Below are 19,977 nucleotides of genomic sequence, written 5' to 3' on the forward strand. Positions count from 1 at the left end.
GCAACTGATGTCCCTCGGTCTTTGTCAGAGAACTGTTGACCTAAACAGGCTCCAAACATCGCCCATAGATGCTAGCGGCTACTTGTAGATATGCAGGCGCTTAATAAGTTGTGGCCTAGATGGCCAAAGATTGCGGCCAGAGAGGATACTCCAGCCAGCTCCCCGAACTCCAACGCTCCCATAATGCTCCAATATGCCGCAGATCTGCGCACATGCAAACCCTAAGTGTAAGGCGGCATCACCTCAACAGAACTCGAATAACAGGACTTCTTGAAATGCTATCGGGCACCGAAGGCCCGCTCGTGTTCGAATAGATCCGTCGACCATGGGGGCAGCTTTTTATCCCGTTCGTAGAGAAGGCCGCAGTTGGTGCAAAGGGTCTATGTACCGTGCCGATTAGCCTCTGATGAGCTGCAATAGGGTCAAAGGCAAGATAGCTTACCCTTGGGCCACCCGGACCGTCCCGGACACCCCATACGGCGGAGCCCCAGACCTTGCAGTGCGCGCATCGCCAGGTTGTCCGTTCCCTGAACTTCGAGTCAGCATTCTCTTCTACAGGCGCTGCGGAGATCACGTGACGTGCCATTCTTTGAGCTGGTTCTCCTCTCCGCCATACCCAGCAGCCGCACTCGGCGTATCCCTCCCCACCGGACTCAAACTCCTGAACCTCCTCTTCTTCTTACTCCTCTCACCGCGCCCCATCGGCTGCTCCAGCTCCTGCGGATTCGCAAAATAGTCGCTCTGCGGCACGCCGCCCGCCATATTCGCCGTGCTAGAAAACCGTGCCGTCTCGCGCCGCATCCGCCGGATCTGCCTCTCTCGATCGCCCTCCCTCTTCTCGATTTCCTCCTTCGACAGCAGCTCCACCTTGGGCTCCCATTCGGCGCCAAGATCCTCGTTGTCGTACCGCCAGCCCGCTTCCGCGCCCTCGGCGGCCTGGTTGTCGATGTCGCCGTAGCCGACCAGGCCGCCGTTCTCGCAGGCTTCCTTTTTGAGGCGCAGCACGGCTTCGTAGAGCGCATGGGTCATCGCGGGGACCCATTCGCCAGAGAGACCAAGGTCCGCGCAGGTTTGCTTGGCGAAGAGTTCAGCGAAGCCAGGGGGATGGAGAAGCGACCATTCGAATTTGTCGCTGTAGAGCCGGTTCATGAGGTTGATGTTCAGGTTGATGATGCAGCGGTACGCGTCGTCGGGGTTGTGGATGTCTTCGGTGGGAAGGGGTTTGGCGGTTGCTGTGATGCCGTTTGGCACGACTGAAGGCGTCTGTGTTCCATCCCGTTCCCTAATGCCGTTTGGTAAGGGCAAAGGGGGAACTATGGGAGCGGGCGTTGAGGACTCGTCGCGAGATGGAGCGGGCTGGACAGTCTGTACCGCAGCTCCGTCTGCGGACGTGGTGCTAGTGGCGTGGAAAAGGGGGTGTAATGCCACGCCAGCATGCTCCTGGAGCTGATCCCGTATCTGAGCGGCGATCGTCATGATAAATGCTAGCTTGCGTTCCGCAGGGAAATCGAGCTCGTCCACGAACACTTTTGCGAACTGGTCCGGTGTCATTAACGCCTCGTGCAGATTCCACAAAAAGGTGTCCTTCAGTCTGTAAGCTGGTGTCGGTTCCGAAGGCTTGTAGGCCGGCAAACTCTCGTCGATACCGAAGTCGCGGAAGTTGTTCGGGAGGGGTAAAGCAGCTTCAGGTCTAAAGGGTTGTATGTCCAGGTCAATCCGTATGGGGATTAGGGTCAGCGGAAGCGCGGACTGGACCTGCATTTGCCGCTCCGTCCTGTTGATCGAACGCTTCGGCTTGCCCATCCAATCCCTCCACACACCTTGTATCTCCACAGGCGCCGTAAGCTCCTTGCCCAGCTGGGTGGCTTGTCCTCCCACCTTATCCACGCCGGCCTCGTCCCTCCGTAGACTGCGAAGTCCGGTGGGTCGCCGTGGTCCTTCGCTGTCATCGAAATCTTCGTCGTCGAACCCATCTTCCGCGTAGTTTATAGCTGTCGTCCCCCGCTTGGTCGTTCGTGCAGGTGGGAGCTGGGTGGTCTGGGGGATGACGGGAGTGAGTAGGGAATTGCCATAGGCTCGGATGCGCGGCGCGTAGCTGGAGACAAATGCTTGCGGCGCATTCATCTTCGGTGCAATCGCTGGAGACATGGTGCGGCCGAACACCAGCCCCAGGCGTGCTGTTCGGTATTGTGTCTACAAGATGGATACGGGTGCCTGCGGAATGCTCGACGGGGAGTGATGGTCTCTGGAATCTGACTCTATGCTGGCTTCTAGGTGGTTCCGCGACCGACTTGACGCGTCGAGGCTGCGGAGCGGACAGAATTTGGTGGATCTTTGCAGCGTGATGCGATGACCTGTCGCGCTCGTCAATTGTCGTTCCTGGCTTCGCATTTCGGCAGCTCGCGGCGATCTGGCTAACAGCTAACCTAACAGCTCGCGGTAACTTACGTCAGCTGTAATATATACTGTATGCCTTAGGCACCACATCTCTCAACCTCATCCTCATCTCCCACGTCCTCTAATCAGCGCTCACACCCACACGGACGCACGCGGCCTTGCTGTGAATCTTCCCAAAGATGAAAGTATTAATTTGTCCGCCTGTTCGATAACGAGAACACAAGATCAGTACGCGTTAGGTTGTCACGTCGTGGCGAAAAACCGTTCCTACCGAAGCGCTTCTTCACCAAGATCGCGTCTTTACATCGTTCAGAACTTCACAAAGTAATATGGTATTAGCTGCAAGAATGCTTTAATATAGATTACATGTAAGGATAAGCGCTTAGTACATCACTTTACTCTGATCAGTAGAGTTTTTGTTCAAAGCAAGAGAGTGGTTTTGCCATTCGGTGAGGATGCGATTTTGGTAGGAAAGTTTTTTTTGGCCACGACGCGGTTGTCAGCCACTCCCCAAGATTGACACTATGTCCACTCTATCTCCATCAGTGGGATCGCTACGCTTTCTATCTGCTCACGCTACATTTAGGCCAACCCTCTCGTCTCAAAACCCTTGCCAATCCTTGCAGCCTTTTGATCCATCTCTGATCGCCATCTCCCATTTCATTAGTATGCGTTAACCACTGCTGCTTAATTCAAGGTTATATTCTTTTTGGGCCGAATATTACATTACTTGACTGCATTATTGGCCTTCTCTATCAGATAACAATCTCAGAGAATGATTTTCGATCTCTCAATGTTCGGTTATTCACTTCCTTACCGGCAGCTGGAGAATTGTTTTTTGCTGTCTTCAACAAACGGCCTCATTGTACGCTCCGCGTACTGTGTGGACACTGAGCGCGCTACGAGTTCCACTGCAGCATTTCACCGAAACACCGCAAAGCTTCTCGTCGGTGGTGCAGACAAGATCTCGGAGTAGCCTAGTAGCCTAAAATCCACAATGGCTACTTGGGCAGCTCATCCGAAGCGCTCACACACGTGGAAGTGTTCGACACACTGCCGGCCTCGCAGACCCTGTCACGTGCCTCGGACTTCCTACTTGCCATGTCTCCAGCAGTGACATGGCTAAATCGGCTTTCAGCTGTCTAGGCTCCGCTTCACAGGCCCTGCTAATATGCGGATCTCCATTCAGTCCAGCAATGAGCTGCGACAACATCGCCTGCCGCCTTCACAGTTTCTAAGTCACCAAAGTGCACAGTGCGAGCACTGTTGAGCACATCCAAGACGCCTCGGCGGCGCTAGTCGCTCAAGTGTAAACGGGACAAAGAGCGTTGCGAGGAATCACCCTCTCTAAGACAAAGGTATTATGCTCATGGGCTCAGAAACCACAGCGGAATCATAGCCAGGCACAATGGGATCACTGTGACGAGGACAATGCCGAGAACAACAGAATAAATATCGAGTGAAGCCCCCCTTTGCCTCCACTTCTTCACCGCACAGATCTACATCTAGCGCAGGTCACATACAACTCTCACAGCTCAAAGAGCTCAACTGTGTTTTCACCAAATCGCTGGTAAGTCCAACAACGCTCATTTAAGCTCGTTACATCCACGACACTCTAGTCATCTAGCATCTTCTCCACTGAGAACAACCCTGGATACACTGAGAACAACCCTGAATACACCGAGACAACTTCACTCTTTCAAGATCAACACCACGACATCTACGATGTACTCTCTCGCTCTCTTCGGCCTTCTCGCCACCGCGGCCAGCGGACACATGATCATGAACACTCCAGAACCTTACGGTATGGCCACGCTCAACAACAGTCCTCTTGATCCCAGTGGTTCAGACTTTCCCTGCAAGCAGCGCTCAGGAGTCTACGCTGTATCCAAGATGAACACCATGGCGGCCGGATCCTCACAGATCCTCTCCTTCACCGGCAGCGCCTCTCACGGCGGCGGTTCCTGCCAGCTCTCCCTCAGCAAAGACAAGGAGCCCACCAAGGACTCCAAGTTCAAGGTCATCAAGTCGTACATCGGCGGGTGTCCGGGCGCTGGGGCAGGTAATTCTGGTGGGCAGAATCAAACCTTCGAGATACCAGCGGGCTTCCCAAGCGGTGAGTACGCATTCGCGTGGACCTGGTTCAACAAGATCGGCAACCGGGAGATGTACATGAACTGTGCACCGGTTACTATCACTGAGGGCGGCAGCGATGACAGCGTCTTCGAGGCCCTTCCCGACATGTTCGTCGCCAACCTTGCGATTACAACTTGCAAGTCCGCCGAGACCATCGACGTCGTCTTTCCCAACCCGGGCGCATTCGCTCAGACAGCTCCATCCGTTGAAAAGGGCAACCCGACTGGCGACTGTGGTACTGCAGCTGGTGGCCCGCCTTCGGCTCCAGTACCTGCACCAGCACCTGTTGCGCCGCCAGCTTCTTCAGCTCCAGCGCCTCCCGCGGCCACTTCGCAGGCTCCAGGCGAGTTTGCGCAGCGGCCGACCATCACCATGACCGCGTTCGTCACCGTCACCGGTGTGCCGCCGGCAGCCACTTCTCCAGCAGCCTCTGCGCCTGCGGCTCCTTCAAGCGGCGGCAAGTCACCATGCACCGGTACAGGCCTTCTCTGCAACGGACTGTTCCAGTTCGGCCTCTGCGACCACGGCAAGGTGACCTGGCAGAATGTTGCACTCGGTACAACTTGCGAGAACAATGCTATCGTGAGGAAGCGGAGTGTGGCCTTTAGGGGATGAATAGGAGGATAAGGGTCTCTGGGTACTGCTTTTGATTTCCTGCGCTTAGCGATGATACCACATCTCGAGGTTTGCATCGCCCAGGCGTTTGGCGTTAACTAGACTGCTTTTTGGGAGATATAAAATGACAAAACACCCACAAAAAAATGGGAGGCTTTCTGCCAAAAACACCGTTCCAAAGAAACCTGATTGTGACATGAGTGAAGATTGGTAAGGTAATCTACAAATATAACTATTATTGGCCTCGTTCTCCTAGCATGCCTGTTCTACACGATTGAAATAGCAAAGTAGTCGGCTTAAGGTTGTTCCAAGACGAGTCGGCGCTTGCTGCGGGACCCAGGATGATCCTAGCGAATTGAGCGGCTGTTCGGGATCGATGCATGGGAGTGGGAAATATATTAGCCAATTATCCAACGAGCACACCAAACTCGCAGCTGCCATTTCAGGGCATCACCAGAGAGACACGCGGGCGCCGACGGGTTTCAGGCCAGCTGACAGACGGGAGACTTGTTCGCATATTGAGTTGGGCTAGGAGGCCGTTGAGACTTTGCGGGTTGACGGAGAGAGGCCATCCGCCCCAGTTCAATAAGACACTCAAACACCATCGGAGACGCTCGAGCCACACAGGATGTAGCCATTACAATTTGTCACGGAAACCCGCGGCGGAGCTCCCCCCCCCAGATGATCAAAGGGACAAGGAACGGCGTGGAGCATCTGGCGCGTCTAATCCCAGATTGGCAGCCCTGAGAACCTTAGATTCGCCGCCTCCGTGCTCCCGTACCCTGACTACCTGCGACCTCATAATCGGCCTCCTCCTCAACCCACTCCAATTCCCCCACAGCGCTATTCCTCTCTCTTCAAAGCGAGGGTCATTGTCTACCGCTCGTGTGATCTTTGCGCAGCCTGCCTCCTTCATCGTTTAATATCACCTGATCTCGCCTCACGGAATCGCATCGCCTCAGCCGGGGTAGCTCTGCTGAGGTGTCCTCTTGAGCCGGCCACAGCGTCGCTCCACGACTTCTCGTCGACTTCTACAGCACCTTCAATCACAAGCACCGGTTGCATGCCAGGTATTGCCACTGTGTAGCCGGCTTTCCTCCGCTGTGCCAATATCTTGGCTCTTGGCTCCCAGAGCACAGCCTCCCTTGCTTCAACCACACCTCTCGTGAAAGGGGATCACAAAACCCACCTTCGGAAAGCCTCTCGACTGTGACAATCGCCGGTAGAGTCATCTGGCGAACTCGGCCGAGTGGGCTCTTGTCAATTCAACCCACCATCCGCACCTCTCACCTTTACATACGTCCCTAGGTGTGTCGATCCGGCCCCAACCGCCTCAAAGCGCATCCAGCTAACAGGTGCAGCCGTGGTCTTTTGAAAGACCCCTTCGGCACTCAATATGGAGCTCTACGTGTCTTGGGGCCTGTTCCTGGCCTTCGGTGGAGGAGCACTCTATTACTACACTCAACACGGTCGAGACAAGAGCAAAGTACGGCCGGCCCGAGCAGCTTCGGTCGCTGGCAATGAAGCCTCACGGCCAGACCAACGGCGTGAGAGGGGGAAGCCAAAGCGCAAGCCTGAGGCCGTTACACCTCAGCGGACCGAAAGTGACGCTCCACGCCCAGTGAGGGCAACGGCAGTTGATACGGGCAGCGCTAGCGAAACCTCCAAACAGCGCAAGGGTGGCAAAAAGCCAGCTCAACAGCAAGCTGCCACCAAGCCGACGGTCGTAGCCTCACAAGCGTCGGCTTCCGACGGCGAGGAGGAAGAGGGCAACAAGGAGTGGGCTCGGCAGTTGGCAGGCTTGAAGAAGGGTACATCTTTGGCGCCGCCAGAGCGCGCCAACAACCGCGGTAAGACCGTGCGTCAGTCTGCGGCGAGTGCTGAAACTCGTCAATCCACCACTTCATCGACGACTGGCGCTGACGCAGACGATGATCTGTCCCCGGCCTTGTCACCGTCTCTCGGCGCCAGTGCCGACGCTGTACCTAGCGGTAGAGACGTCTCGGACATGCTGGAGGCTCCTGCCGCCAGCCCATCGGTCCTTCGGCTTACCGAGTCAACGCAATCCATGCGGGCCAAGAAGCCGCAGCAGCAGAAGCCTGCCGAGTCCGCGGAGACGAAGAAGCAGCGTCAGAACCGCCGGAAGATTGAAGAGAGGAAGTTAGCACGAGAGCAGGAGGAGAAGGAGCGCCGCGCACTCGAAGAGAAGCAACGGCGCACCGCACGCGAGGCTCGTGGCGAGCCGGCTAAGAACGGCATGGCCCCAGCGGTGGCTCCCGCAAGCAGCGCCTGGACCGCAACGAGCCAGAGCAAGGCCCCCAATGGTACCACCACAACTGCACCGGCAGTCGGTGCCGCTCCCTTACTCGATACTTTTGACGCTCATTCGACAACTAGCTCCGATGGCGCCGGGACCGGCACCAACACTACTTCGATCAACGACGGCATGTCCGAGGAGGAACAGATGCGCCTTCTTCAGGAATCAGAGGATTGGGGCTGGAACACCGTCCCGAAGGGCCGCAAGGCCAAGAAGCGGACCGGCAATGAGGTCGCTGGAGATGCCACTGGCAACGAGAGCAGCGACACGGGTATCGCCCAAGCCGCTCCTGTGGTGAGAGAGTTTCCCACCGCCCCTGCAACTGCAACCACCACTCCAGCGGCAACCAATACCTCAGCTGGTGCAAGATTACTGAACAACGGGCTTAATTCCTCGGCTGATGTGTCGGCTTTCATGACCTCACGTCATCCCGGTGATTCCGACTGGGCTGTTCTCTAGACAGTCGGCCTATTGCTGCGCTCTTGCGGCGTTTGACGGCCTTGGCTATTCAGCCTCGGAGCATGTCTCCACTTCAGCTCCAGCAGCGTCTCCACGCTCCTTCGCGATAAACAGCTAACGAAACTATGGTCTCGTTGGCGATTGCGCTATTGCATCTACTCGATTCCTCATCAGAAAAGGAATGCTGGGGGCGGCTTTCATTTACTTTCTCCAAACTCGTTTGCCCATACGCGTCTCAATTCTGTCTCTGTAGGACGTCATTGCAGAATTGCGGCGCGGCCTCGCCCAACACAATCTGCAGAGTATCTCAGGGGCGTCACCGGCTCATGAATACAGCCAACCGGTGGCAACGGGGGTGTGCTATTTGGTTGGCAGTAGACGGTCCTTGGATTACCTTCCGCACTTGTTTTATCTGCATCCTGCCGTTTGATAGTTTCTTTTTTCACATTTCATCGCTACCGGGATCTGGAGCAGGGATAGGACAAGTCAAAAATGTGTAGCTCATTGTACATTTACAACAAACCAAGACAATGAACAAAAACCTCCTGTGCTGATGTGGTGGCAAGAATGAGGCCGTTTATTAACATGATTTATGCCTCAGGCATCCATAGAAGAGGACACTATGATCCCCGATCTGAGGTCACATTTATGCACTCGGTCAGAACTAGAAGGTCGTACTGCAACTGGATTAACCTGTGTTGTCCAGATACGCACACAAGAGCCTTCCGCTTTCATTGTCCATGGTTCCTGCCCGCTTCCAACCCCAAACGCGAAAGGCCACCTTGCCGCGGCGGCGCAAGAACGCCAACACCCATCTCCCACCGCACCGCTCTGACAAACGCCTCCCCGCACCCAATATCCAATAAATTCAGCCTCAGCCCCGCCGCCATTCTTCCTCGCAGCAGCGGTATTTCACTCATTTCCCAAGCAATGGCGCAGATACGAGGAACAGCGGGCTACCACCTTGGCAACCAGAGCCCGTTCGGCGGCCCCAGCAGGCCTGAAGCCACGAACGACCCCAGCCCGCTCGATGCGATCCGCGAGCAGACGAGCAAGATCGAGGACTGGTTAGATACGCTTTCGGATCCTGTTAAGCCGTGAGTTATTCCTCCAGAGGTCTCGGGGAGTTGCCAGCACAACAGCAGCGAAGCAGCTCCTTGTGTACACACTCAGGGTACATGAACAGGATTACTGACAGCCGACGCACAGCTACCTCCCAGCAATCGGCCGCTTCCTCATCGTCGTCACATTCCTAGAAGATGCTCTCCGTATCATCACACAATGGAGCGACCAGCTCACCTACCTACATGACTACCGCCGCAGTAAGAACAGCCCGCCCGCGCCTTCCCCAAGCACCCACTTCTCCACGCTCCTGCTCAAAACTCCTCCAACAGAAAAGACGCTTACACTCTCCCACAGTCCCCACCGGCATAACGCACCTCTTCCTCCTCGTAAACGTCGTCGCAATGACCATCTCCTCGCTCCTAATCATCGCGCGCAAATACTCCGAATACGCCGTCATGGGCCTCCTCGGCGTCGTGATAACCCAAGCGCTCGGCTACGGCCTAATCTTCGACCTCAACTTCTTCCTGCGCAACCTCTCCGTCATGGGCGGGCTGCTCATGGTGCTGTCGGACTCGTGGGTCCGCAAGCGGTTCGCCCCCGCAGGGCTGCCTCAGATCGCGGAGAAGGATCGCAAAATGTACTTCCAGCTTGCGGGGAGAGTGCTGCTGATCTTCTTGTTCGTGGGGTTCGTGTTTTCGGGCGAGTGGAGCGTTGGCAGGATCTTGGTTAGTGGACTTGGGGCTGTGGCGTGTGTGATGGTGGTTGTGGGGTTCAAGGCCAAGTGGAGCGCCATCATGCTAGTGGTTATTTTGAGCATCTTCAACGTGCTTGTTAACAACTTCTGGACGGTGAGTGGGGCTTTTTCATTCATTGCCTTTTGGAAGGAGATGCTGGAGATGGAGAACCTTGGGTGGATCAGGGGAACTGGGCTAATTTTCTCGTGTTCGCCAGCTCCATCCTCACCACCCACACAAGGACTTCGCCAAGTACGACTTTTTCCAGATCCTCTCCATCGTGGGTGGCCTGCTCCTGCTGGTCAACATGGGGCCGGGCCAGTTCAGCGTCGACGAGAAGAAGAAGGTGTACTGAGCCCCGCGCTTCACGCTCTTACCGAAGAGGTGCTTCTGGGAGAAAGAAAAGGCCTGTTGTCAATTTCAAAAGCCACGCATTGAATGAAGGGGTTGAGGCGTATGAGGTGGCCGCTTTGGACGCGGTGAATGAGTCTATCATCATTTTCATCACTCCAAGCAGCTTTGTGTAGTCGTGCGTATCAACTTTGGAAAGGAAAGACTGTTTCTGGTGTACTTGGTGCTCTTGTGACAATGCACGTGACCTTTGCTTCTGTGATGCCCTTGTATGTCTTGCTTAGCGTGCTGCACAATGTCGATAAACAACACAGCGAGACAGCCGTAACTTGATGGAGTTTCCTGATATACAGCTTGGAAGTGGGAGAGTTGCGTAGTTGATTGGTTCACCAGCCACGGGTATGAAGATCTTCCCTGGCATGCCGATCCTCCAACATCAGATTTCATCCTGCAGGAACACAACTGCCTTGTGTTATTGAGTTAGAGGAGTATATTGGCTTCTTGGTTCCGAACATGGCGTCGCCAAACCGTATCATAATTGATACGGATCCTGTGAGATCCCTTTCAATATAATGTTACAACGTCAATAGCTAACAGAGAGCAGGGAGTTGACGACATTCTGGCGCTACTCCTAGCATTCTCAGCAAAACCCGAAGAACTAGAGGTACTTCTCATATCGCTCACATTTGGCAATGTAGACGTGCAGAAGTTAGCCATATCTCATTGCGTGACTATACTGCTGTTCCCGGCTAATCGTGCTGCAGTTGTCTCCGTAATGCTGTATCACTGTTTCATCATATCGAGAAAGAGCAGGAATGGCGAAGAAAGAACGGAAAGCCGGAAGGATTCGAGACGTTAAGAGCTAGCAAGCCGATTGGTGAGCGGCATGCGGATGACAGTTATTGTCTGCCTATCCTCTACTCATACGACATCTGTAGTGGCTGTTGGCGCGGAAGAACCTCTAGCAGATCAATTGATGATGGCCGACTATTTCCGTACGTGCTCTCCGTGTTTCGCACAATGAACATAGTACTGACCATAGACACGCAGACGGCGTTGACGGATTGGGCGGTATTCATTCCAGCGTACTACATACTCGTCCTTGTCTCCCAGTACGGCTCTGATCTCCGCCAGCATCCCCATCTCACCCCGGCAGAGAGCTGGAAGAGTCTGTTCGACGTTGCCGCCTCATCCGGCAACGATGACGAAGCGGAAGCAGCCCGCGAGATCCAAGCCTCAGAGGCACCCTTCACGCCATCCCAACTGCCCGCCCATGAAGAGATGCTCCGCCTCCTCCGCGAGAACGAACCAGACACCATCACTATCGTAGCCATCGGCCCCATGACCAACCTCGCCCTGGCCGCAGCAGCAGATCCAGAAACCTTCCTCCGCGCCAAAGAAGTCGTTGTCATGGGCGGCGCCATCGAGCACACAGGAAACGTAGAGCAACCCCCTCCGCCCATCCATCCTCCCCCTCTCCCACCCGGCATCCCCATCCCACCCTTCAATCTCATCAAGGCGCCCGACACGCCGTTAAGGAGATCGCTAAATCTCCGCAACCAGATGACGCCCGTTGCCGAGTTCAACACGTACGCGGACAGTATCGCCGCCGCGCGTGTTTATGCGCTTACGAGCCCGAATCCAAAGACGACTATGCCGCCTGTGCCGCCTGCGCCGCCGGGGAAGCAGTCTGCGGAGCCGCCGCCGCCGTTTCTGAAGGCGTATCCGGAGAAGCTGTCGAGGCGGCTGAAGGTTAAGCTCTTTCCGCTTGGTGGGTGCACCCCCTCATGTTACACCTAGATGTCAGGACGGGATTGAAACAGCATCTGACATACATGTACGCGAAGACATAACCGAACGCCACGTTCTGACCCGCGGCACCTTCAACTCCATCGTCGGGCCTCAACTCGACGCCGGCTCGCCCCTAGCCGAGTGGATGACTGCGTTTCTCGGCTCCACTTTCGCGAAGATGGAGTCCCTGACTCCAGGCGTCTCTGGCGACGTCGTTGGACTCGCTCTTCATGATCCGTAAGCCTCCCCATTCCCCTCCTTCAAGTCACCTCTTCCCTCTACCAAACTCGACCTACACCTTGTCGACACACCCCTCCCACATTGTACACCATACCCAAGAGGACACCCCGCAACCGCACACCCCCCTCCCCATTAACAACCCCCAGCCTCTGCATCTGGTACACCCTCCTCGCCTCCTCCCCGCACTGGACCCTCGCCGCCGCCGCTCCCGAAGACATCCGCGTGGAGACGAGCGGGCAGTGGACGCGCGGCATGTGCGTCGTGGACCGCCGGAACCGCAAGAAGCGCCTCGACGACGACGGAGAAGGCGGACAGGTACCGAGCGATGCGGGGAACTGGCTTGGTGTTAGGAGCGGGAACCGCATTGACAGGGTCGTGGGCACGCCTGGGGAGGAGAGGTTTGGCGGGGTGCTGCTGGGGAGGGTGTTTGGGTGACGGTGTGTGGCTGCTGGGCTGCTGGGCTGCAAGAACATAGACAGTATCTAACCTTGAGTTCTCGGTCTTTGCGGGTCTGTGATGCTGGGGATTGAACGCCACGCAGGGCGACGCGCACCACTTAAAGGTCCTGATACACTCGATGACAGTGACAGTGTTGAGGAGCTTGCTAGGACCACCCTTGTTGGTGAAGTAGATGGCATCTCACAAGCAGAAGGCAGCAACGAAAGTGGACAGGACGGGAGGTTTCGATACCCCTACGGATGGCAGCCAACATACATCATCCTATCCCCCACTCACTCTCCGCCAGCCTCAGCCTTCTTCCTCAAAACCGCCACCCCCTCCACATGCCCCGTCTGCGGGAAAAAGTCAAACCCCCTCAAACTCTCAATCTCATAAACTCCCCTCCCCGGCCCCGTCCCCCCATCCACGCCCTCCATCCCGCCCACCAACACTCCCACATCCCTAGCCTGTGTGTGCACATTACAGCTCACATAAACCACCCTAGCGGGACTGAACCTGATGAGCTGCCGCAGGAAACTCTCATCGCAGCCCTTGCGCGGCGGATCGATGACGACCACGGTCTCGGCCCCGGGGAAGTCGATGGAGGCGAAGAGGTTCGCGGCATCCGCGGCTAGGAAAGTGGTCCGGTCTCGGGGAAGGTTGTTGAGAGCTGCGTTTGTGGTTGCGGAGGCGATGGAGGGGCCCGAGATGTCGATGCCGAGACTGCGTACGAAGAGGGAGGAGAGGGTTATGGTGAAGAGGCCTGAGCCGGAGTAGGCGTCTATTAGGTTTGTGATTTTGGGGTGGGTGGTGGCGGTGGAAGCAGGAGGGAGAATGCGCTCTCGGATGTACTGTGTGAAGGTCGGCAGGATGGAGTTGTTGTTCTGGAAGAAGGAGCCGGCGGGGTTTTCGAAGACGAAGTTGTCGATGTATTCGGTTGTTGTGGCGTTTGAGTTGGTCACGCATGTCTTCTCGTCAACGTAGTCGCCGCGGTCTTCGAGGATTACATCGTCTTTTGCAGCTACGCTCTCGTCTGCAGCAGAATTGGTAGTCGCATCTTGCAGGGGCTTGGGAACGCGCTTGGTGCTCTCACGGAGCAGGAGCGTCGCTCCGCGCTTGTAGGTGGATAGCTCAGCTGCCACCCGCTTGCGCTCCCACTTCATGCCCATGCGTACGGCGTCGGTACCAATAGGGCAGTCCTCGATGTCGATGGTCCTGCGGGTACCCTTCTGCATGAAGCCGATTGGCGGGACTTCTGTAAAGGCTTGGTGTATACCCTTCCGCTTGTCGCTTCTTTTACCAGGCGGCCCATCAAAGTGCGGTGTCAGTTTCGTGCGGTAGCCATACTGCAAGGGTGAACCGATGGTGTCCTCGACGGGCGGTATGAGCTCTGGGGGAAGGTTGGAGAAGTTCTTGTAAGCTTTCTCGACGATGGTCTTTTTGTGTTCTAGTTGGTAGGAGTAGGGGAGCATCTGGAATTGGCAACCGGAGCACTTGGCGAAGTAGGGACATTGGACCAGGGTATCATCTCGGTGGGGTGAGGGTTGCTGCACTTTGACGAAGTCGGTGAGAGTATAGGGGTGGTCGTGGAAGTGCTTTATGACTTTTGCGGTTACTGTGTCTCCGGGTGCGGTAAATGGCACAACGTATACCCTGCTCGTGTCTGGTGCTATGGCTAGGCCGTCGCCTGTAGAGGAGAGCTCTGATACTGTAAGATCAATCTCCGAGAAAGGCTCTGGCAGTGCTCCTGTTGCTGTAGAAGATCCTTCTGTTTCTCCATTCGTGTAATCCTTGGCCGGCGTGTCCTCCAGGGATTGCTTTTGCAGGAGCACTCTGACATCCTCTATCAGAACTTCCTCGTTCGATCCGTCTTTGGTAGGCTTGCTCGTTTTCTGCTTCTTGAACCGGTAGGATTTTTGGCGTCCGCCGTCGCACATCCGTCTCTTCGAGCCGTTGCTCTCGATTGGCGCTACGTTGGCCGCCGAGGATGCCATTTTGCGATTCCAAGCTCTTACGGTCGTGGAGATGGTTGCGACCTCATGACATGCTCTCACTGCATTAAATACTCGGAGTGTGAACATTAACTTTTGCAGTGGTGTCTCCCAAAGCTGTGGGCGGAGATGACCGTCTCGCGGCAGAATTTCTCGACACCTCCGGGACCCTTGGCACTCCCGCCGAACAGCTACACCACCATCAATCCATCCAAACCAACGCCATAAACCCCCCTTCCCCCCGATTGAGAGCCATTGTAGCCATCAGACGCCGCAATGAGCGTCTCTCGCCCAGCACGATGTCTCTTCTCCGCCGCCACCTCCGCCTCTAAACCCTTGCCCTGCCTCCACCACCCCCGAAGCTTCCACACCAGCACCCCCCGCCGGGGCCGCCGCCGACCGCACTACCCCAGCATCAAAGCCGCCGACCTCGAAGCCCTGAACGCCCGTGCCGCCGAGGTCCCCACCTACAGCGAGTCCGAGAAGGCCCTCCTCGCGAAAAAGTACACCCCCGAGCAAGTCGCCGCGATCGAAGCCGGCGAAGCGGCGGTGGATGCCCGCGATCTCCTGACCCAGGGCGCGCTGCGCACCGATCCCTACAAGCTGCGCTACATCGACGACCTCTCGGCCATCCACCCGTGGGCCGACAAGCAGCCGCGCAAAGAGCTCGACTCGCGCGTCGACTACCGCGTGCGGCACAAGAGCGAGCGCGAGCTGGCGCGGGCGCTCGTCAACTTCACCGAGAAGACCAAGGGGCTGGGCGACCAAGGGACCGAGCCTCCGCGCGGGGGCGCCGACCTCAAAGAGCAGCCAGGCGACTGGGAGTACTTCCGCGAGTGGTCACAGTTCCTGCGGGACCCCAAGACCTTCATGCACGCGAACGACGAGCGGGCCTACGAGGCGATGCGGGACGAGAGCGGGGCGTACTCTGCGCTCGCGCCCGAGCTGCCCAAGTTCAACACCCCCGGGCTGCGCTACACGCGCGGCGAGGACGAGGATCCGCACATGGTGCGCCTGATGCAGCAGACGGGGCTGACGCTGCAGGAGATCAAGCGGATCCGCGTCAAGAATCTCGTGAGCCACCGCGTTGTGAATCAGACGCGCATGGGCAAGATCCAGAGTCTGTACTACCTGACGATTGCGGGGAACCAGAACGGCATGTTGGGGATTGGGGAGGGCAAGGCGAGCGAGCCCGAGGACGGGCAGAGGCAGGCGATGATGCAGGCGATTAGGAGCATGAAGCCCGTGCCGCGGTATGAGGCGAGGACGATCTTTGGGGAGGTGGAGGGCAAGGTTGGGGCGACGGAGCTGAAGATTAGCGCGAGGCCGCCTGGTATGTGTTTCCGTTACGCCCTTGCAACCAGAAGCTTTTTAGGCTGTCGTCGAAATTGCGGCTTATGGAGACATGTTAACTCTTTTTTATGTAGGCTTCGGCATCCGGTGTCAACATCTCATCTTCGAAATGGCTCGAGCAGCCGGCATCTCGGACCTGGCAGCGCGTGTCACCCGCGCGAGAAATCCGATGAACACGGTCAAGGCGGCCTTCGAAGCCCTGACCAGCCAGAAACTACCGGAGGATATTGCTCGAGCACGAGGCAGGAAGCTGGTGGACGTAAGGAAAGTGTACTATGGTGGCAAGGTTTATTGAAAACGTCCTCGAAACGCTGCGTGTAAGAATTGTGGGTGAGGGCCTCACTCAGAGGGAGGATGTAGCATATCAGCATTGCACTGGCGCATCTGTAGTGATTCGTGTGTAGAAACTGTAGATAGTGAGCATAGCCGCAGGCGCAGTTACTCAGCCCCTGCTTCTCAAGCATGTTGATGCCTCCTCCCTGTCCCTCAAGCTAAAACCTCCAGTAGAGCAACTCCAGAAAACCACAACGGGTATCTCGCACGCCTCTTCCCAAATGCCTGTGACCCCTTAAACGCCCAGCCAACTTCTATGCTCCAATCGCCTCCATCAACGCCATGTACTAGTCTCACGCCCCATTGCACGCTCCCCATCTCTCACTCATCCTCCTAATCCTGAACATCTCCCTCCCACAGCACGTTCAACTCAACCACCGCCCCCCTCCTCCTCGCCATACATCTGCTGCTGCAGCACGATACTATAAACACTCGCCTTGAGCAGCGTAAACACCGTCGTCGTCTTCCTCTCGAGGCCCCTCAGCGCGTCCAAGATCTCCGCGCTCGGGTTCGCGGCCAGCTCGGCCAGTATGGCAGACATCTACAACGCGCCTCGTCAGAGCTGCAGTCTCGGTGTGTGTGTGTGGGGGGGGGGGGGAGAGCTTCGTCTGAGGGGAGGAGAAAAAAAGACTGGGTACCATGAACTTGGGATACGATAGAGGGTGGGGGGATGTATTACATTATTCAGATTCCCAAGCAGCCGCGCGTATTCGCCCAGCACCTCTTGCTCTAGCCCTGTCAGGCTCTCGGGACTGCTGCTGCTGCTTCGCGCGCCGCCTGCTGGGTGGTCGGGACCTCCTGAGAGGCCGGTGGAGGCGGCTAGGGAGGTCATTTGTTGGCTCCCACGTGTCTGCACAAGGGTGGGCGGAGGAGTGAGTTGCTCGAGTACCGTGGGGAAGGGGAGGGGTGGTGGTGTGTTGTGGATGCCGGTCCGGTGCGATGAGAGCTGATGCGGACAGGCGGTAGATGCAGGTGGTGCGTTGCGTTGAGTATGTGCCGGGTACTCTCCGTTAGGTCTTGGAGAAGTACCGGTGTCGTGTCAATCGATCGCGCTGGCTGTCTACACGGTTCTGGTAGATGGTGGGGCGGGGAACGAAAACACAACGACGCGATATCGCGATAGGTCGCGAAGAGCAATTGAATATCTTGGCATGGGTCACTTCCAACAAGCGGTAACTAACACTCCTGATTTGAGGATTTCATTGACGGTATAGATAGTGCTCCAAGACTCCTGGTTTTGCCCTTCCCTACCAGCCATGTGTCCAGATCCCAACGCCGTTGCCGAAGCGCAGGGCTTCTTGCGCCTTACTGTGCACACCAGCAAACGCGGGAATGCAGATGTCGCTCGCGAGGGGAGCAAAAATCATTGAGAGCGCGCCAACGGGCGAGTTCCCAAGCGTTCCAAGAGCACCCCATGCCCTTCTCGCATCCCCTCACCTCCTCCCTCCCGCCTCCCCCTCATGAATCTCATCGCCCTCATGATGCAGCGTAACGCTATTAAACTCCTCAAACGGATCACTAATCTCGCCTCCCGGGGTCGCTAACCCGGAATCGAGGGGCACGCCCTTGACCCTGGCGGCGCCGATGTCGACGCTCTGGCTCTCCTTGACGTTGCGGAAGTTGACCGTGTCGATGCCGCGGCCCTGGTGCGGGATCATGGGCGGCTTCATGTGGCGCAGCAGCGCCCAGGAGGTGGAGCGGAAGAAGGGGTGCGCTTTTACGTCGGAGGCGCCGGCGCGGGAGCCGAGGCGGCGGGACTCGTCTTTTATGAGGAGTTTGCGGATGAGGGATTTGCAGAGGCTAGGGGGCGGTTAGCATTTTCAGTGGTGGGGTGGAGGAGCGGGTTTGGCTCACTTCGAGACGGGCGGTGCGCCGGACCCCTCGGGGAACGGTACATCGTCTCTTAGGATATTAGCGAACGTAGCGTTGCGGTTCTTGCCTTTGAAGGGCGTGGTGCCGTAGAGCATTTCGTAGATTAGAATGCCGAGGGTCCACCAGTCGACTGCGCTGGTGTGGCCGCAGCCTTTGATAACTTCCGGCGCAATGTACTCTTCCGTGCCGACAAAGGAGTTTGTGCGGAAGTTGTTGATACAGGATTTGGTGTCTATGGCGGGTAACGAGTTGGACGAAGGCCCCTTCGTGACGACCATCGTCGGTCTGCCGCCAGGATCTGACTGCTTGGACAGGTCGAAGTCTGACAACATTATGTGTCCGGATTGATGCAGGAGGATGTCTATCGAGGTTAGCGAAGAACTCATGTGCGGTGTAGGACAAGCTCACTCTCGGGCTTGAGATCGCGGTAGATAAAACCCATGAGATGGAGGTATTCTAATGCAGCGGTCACCTCTGCCGCATAAAATCTCGCTGCGTCCTCGTCCACGCATTTGTTTGGTCGTGTTTGCAGGGCTGTCTAAATCAGTATACCGCAGTTTGAAAGCGATGTGCTGACATACCCCTGAAGAACTCTCCACCACTACAGTACTCCATGCAAAGGTAGAGATGGTCCTCAGACTGAAAGGAGTGGTATAAGGTAACGATGAATGGGTGGTTGCTTGTCGCCAAGATCTCCTGTTCGGCGAGGGCGCGCTTGATCTTGTTGCGCTTGATCATTTCCTTCTTGCTCAGGACTGCCATATTCAGTACGGCAACACCTTTTCGGTCAAGCTACTACGTACCTTTCATGGCGTACAGCCGGCTCGACTTTTTCTCCCGCACCAGATACACTTTGCCCACATCTCCCTTCCCAATCAGCTTGATCTTATCGAAGCTTCCTGGCCCAACCTCCACATTCCGAACCTTTATCGAGTTCGAGCTATACGTTCTCCTGAACGCTATCCCATTGCGGATTTGGCCGGGGGTGGGAATTCCATTGACACCGTTGACCGTAGGTACCGGGAGGAGATTGCTACTAGGCGCCGACTCCACCATGCTCAGTGCCGAGCTGTTCGCATGCTGGCTCATGGGCTGCTTATCGAGTCCAGCCGTAGACGGCCGTTCGCTAGATTTGGCGTCTGCGAAAAGACCTTGCGCATTGGGTGCCGAAGCTACCCGACGCAGTTTTCTGGCCAGCTCCTCCTTGCCCGCCGCGGCTTGTTGGTCGTTCGCACCACTGACAGCCTCGACTTTGGTGGTGGTTATCGGCGGTGTATCTGGCGGTGAGGGCGGTACGCTGCCCTCATTATGATGCCTTATAGCTGGCGGGCCTTGGTGCTGGAAGTAGGGGTTGGCGTGTGCAGTCGGCGAAAGGCTGTCGTCGAGCGGATTGCCCTCACTCGCGACGGTTTGGGAGCGGTTCCGGCCAATATGTGGCAAAAACCGTGACTGCCGGAACGATGATTTGGAGACTGAGTTTGGGGTTGAGGTGCCATCGCTATGGTCTTTGTTTTTCAGCTCCTTAAGCTCGCCGCTGCTTGTGGAGGAGCTGGTTATGCGGAAGAAGTTTTTAATCTTCTGCGAGACCTGGCTGTTGGAGCCGCTAACCTGCCGGTTGGTTGACAGCGAGACTCCGCTAAAGGTCCGCTTCTCGGCCGGCGGCGTCGAGTGGTTCGACGACGAGTTGAAGAGTTGTGCCATGAGGACGGCCTGCGTTCCGGTTCGAACGCGGTGATAGTGTGTTCAGGTAGTATTCGCCTGGGATCGAGTCGAGATGCAGGAACGAGAGTGTCGTCAACGACGGGCTGAGGATACCAGCTCACTGGGCCATGTCTTGCGGGGCGGGAGTGCAGAGAACCAGCTTGTGTTCGCTGATTAGTCTGCT

The 19,977-nt window shown here is 56.6% G+C and overlaps 9 protein-coding genes across 9 annotated transcripts; 5 read left to right on the top strand and 4 right to left on the bottom strand.

Moving 5' to 3' along the window:
* Positions 1-570: 570 nt before the first annotated feature.
* Positions 571-2,148, bottom strand: W97_00511 (uncharacterized protein; the record flags this gene model as incomplete). The annotated part of the gene is made up of 1 exon (XM_007778425.1): positions 571-2,148. One exon carries the CDS (start codon positions 2,146-2,148, stop codon positions 571-573), a length of 1,578 nt encoding a protein of 525 aa, XP_007776615.1.
* Positions 2,149-4,122: 1,974 nt separating this feature from the next.
* On the top strand, positions 4,123-5,148 carry W97_00512 (uncharacterized protein; the record flags this gene model as incomplete). Its single annotated transcript, XM_007778426.1, has 1 exon — positions 4,123-5,148. The coding sequence occupies one exon, from the start codon at positions 4,123-4,125 to the stop codon at positions 5,146-5,148; it is 1,026 nt and encodes a 341-aa protein (XP_007776616.1).
* A 1,396-nt stretch (positions 5,149-6,544) lies between these two features.
* On the top strand, positions 6,545-7,841 carry W97_00513 (uncharacterized protein; the record flags this gene model as incomplete). The annotated part of the gene is made up of 2 exons (XM_007778427.1): positions 6,545-7,759; positions 7,806-7,841. The coding sequence occupies 2 exons, from the start codon at positions 6,545-6,547 to the stop codon at positions 7,839-7,841; spliced, it is 1,251 nt and encodes a 416-aa protein (XP_007776617.1).
* Positions 7,842-8,854: 1,013 nt separating this feature from the next.
* W97_00514 (uncharacterized protein) lies at positions 8,855-10,078 on the top strand (the record flags this gene model as incomplete). The annotated part of the gene is made up of 4 exons (XM_007778428.1): positions 8,855-9,021; positions 9,134-9,246; positions 9,344-9,837; positions 9,941-10,078. 4 exons carry the CDS (start codon positions 8,855-8,857, stop codon positions 10,076-10,078), a joined length of 912 nt encoding a protein of 303 aa, XP_007776618.1.
* A 509-nt stretch (positions 10,079-10,587) lies between these two features.
* W97_00515 (uncharacterized protein) lies at positions 10,588-12,540 on the top strand (the record flags this gene model as incomplete). The annotated part of the gene is made up of 9 exons (XM_007778429.1): positions 10,588-10,626; positions 10,679-10,782; positions 10,839-10,951; positions 11,013-11,069; positions 11,125-11,159; positions 11,209-11,514; positions 11,638-11,845; positions 11,922-12,102; positions 12,252-12,540. 9 exons carry the CDS (start codon positions 10,588-10,590, stop codon positions 12,538-12,540), a joined length of 1,332 nt encoding a protein of 443 aa, XP_007776619.1.
* A 296-nt stretch (positions 12,541-12,836) lies between these two features.
* W97_00516 (23S rRNA (uracil-5-)-methyltransferase RumA) lies at positions 12,837-14,537 on the bottom strand (the record flags this gene model as incomplete). The annotated part of the gene is made up of 1 exon (XM_007778430.1): positions 12,837-14,537. One exon carries the CDS (start codon positions 14,535-14,537, stop codon positions 12,837-12,839), a length of 1,701 nt encoding a protein of 566 aa, XP_007776620.1.
* Positions 14,538-14,810: 273 nt separating this feature from the next.
* Positions 14,811-16,182, top strand: W97_00517 (uncharacterized protein; the record flags this gene model as incomplete). The annotated part of the gene is made up of 3 exons (XM_007778431.1): positions 14,811-15,370; positions 15,452-15,867; positions 15,962-16,182. 3 exons carry the CDS (start codon positions 14,811-14,813, stop codon positions 16,180-16,182), a joined length of 1,197 nt encoding a protein of 398 aa, XP_007776621.1.
* A 408-nt stretch (positions 16,183-16,590) lies between these two features.
* Positions 16,591-17,052, bottom strand: W97_00518 (uncharacterized protein; the record flags this gene model as incomplete). The annotated part of the gene is made up of 2 exons (XM_007778432.1): positions 16,591-16,761; positions 16,900-17,052. The coding sequence occupies 2 exons, from the start codon at positions 17,050-17,052 to the stop codon at positions 16,591-16,593; spliced, it is 324 nt and encodes a 107-aa protein (XP_007776622.1).
* Positions 17,053-17,653: 601 nt separating this feature from the next.
* On the bottom strand, positions 17,654-19,793 carry W97_00519 (AGC/RSK/RSKprotein kinase; the record flags this gene model as incomplete). Its single annotated transcript, XM_007778433.1, has 5 exons — positions 17,654-18,020; positions 18,075-18,453; positions 18,501-18,626; positions 18,674-18,847; positions 18,896-19,793. The coding sequence occupies 5 exons, from the start codon at positions 19,791-19,793 to the stop codon at positions 17,654-17,656; spliced, it is 1,944 nt and encodes a 647-aa protein (XP_007776623.1).
* Between the last annotated feature and the right edge of the window lie 184 nt (positions 19,794-19,977).

Source organism: Coniosporium apollinis, assembly GCF_000281105.1.
Source record: "Coniosporium apollinis CBS 100218 chromosome Unknown supercont1.2, whole genome shotgun sequence".
NCBI lineage: Eukaryota > Fungi > Ascomycota > Dothideomycetes > Coniosporium > Coniosporium apollinis.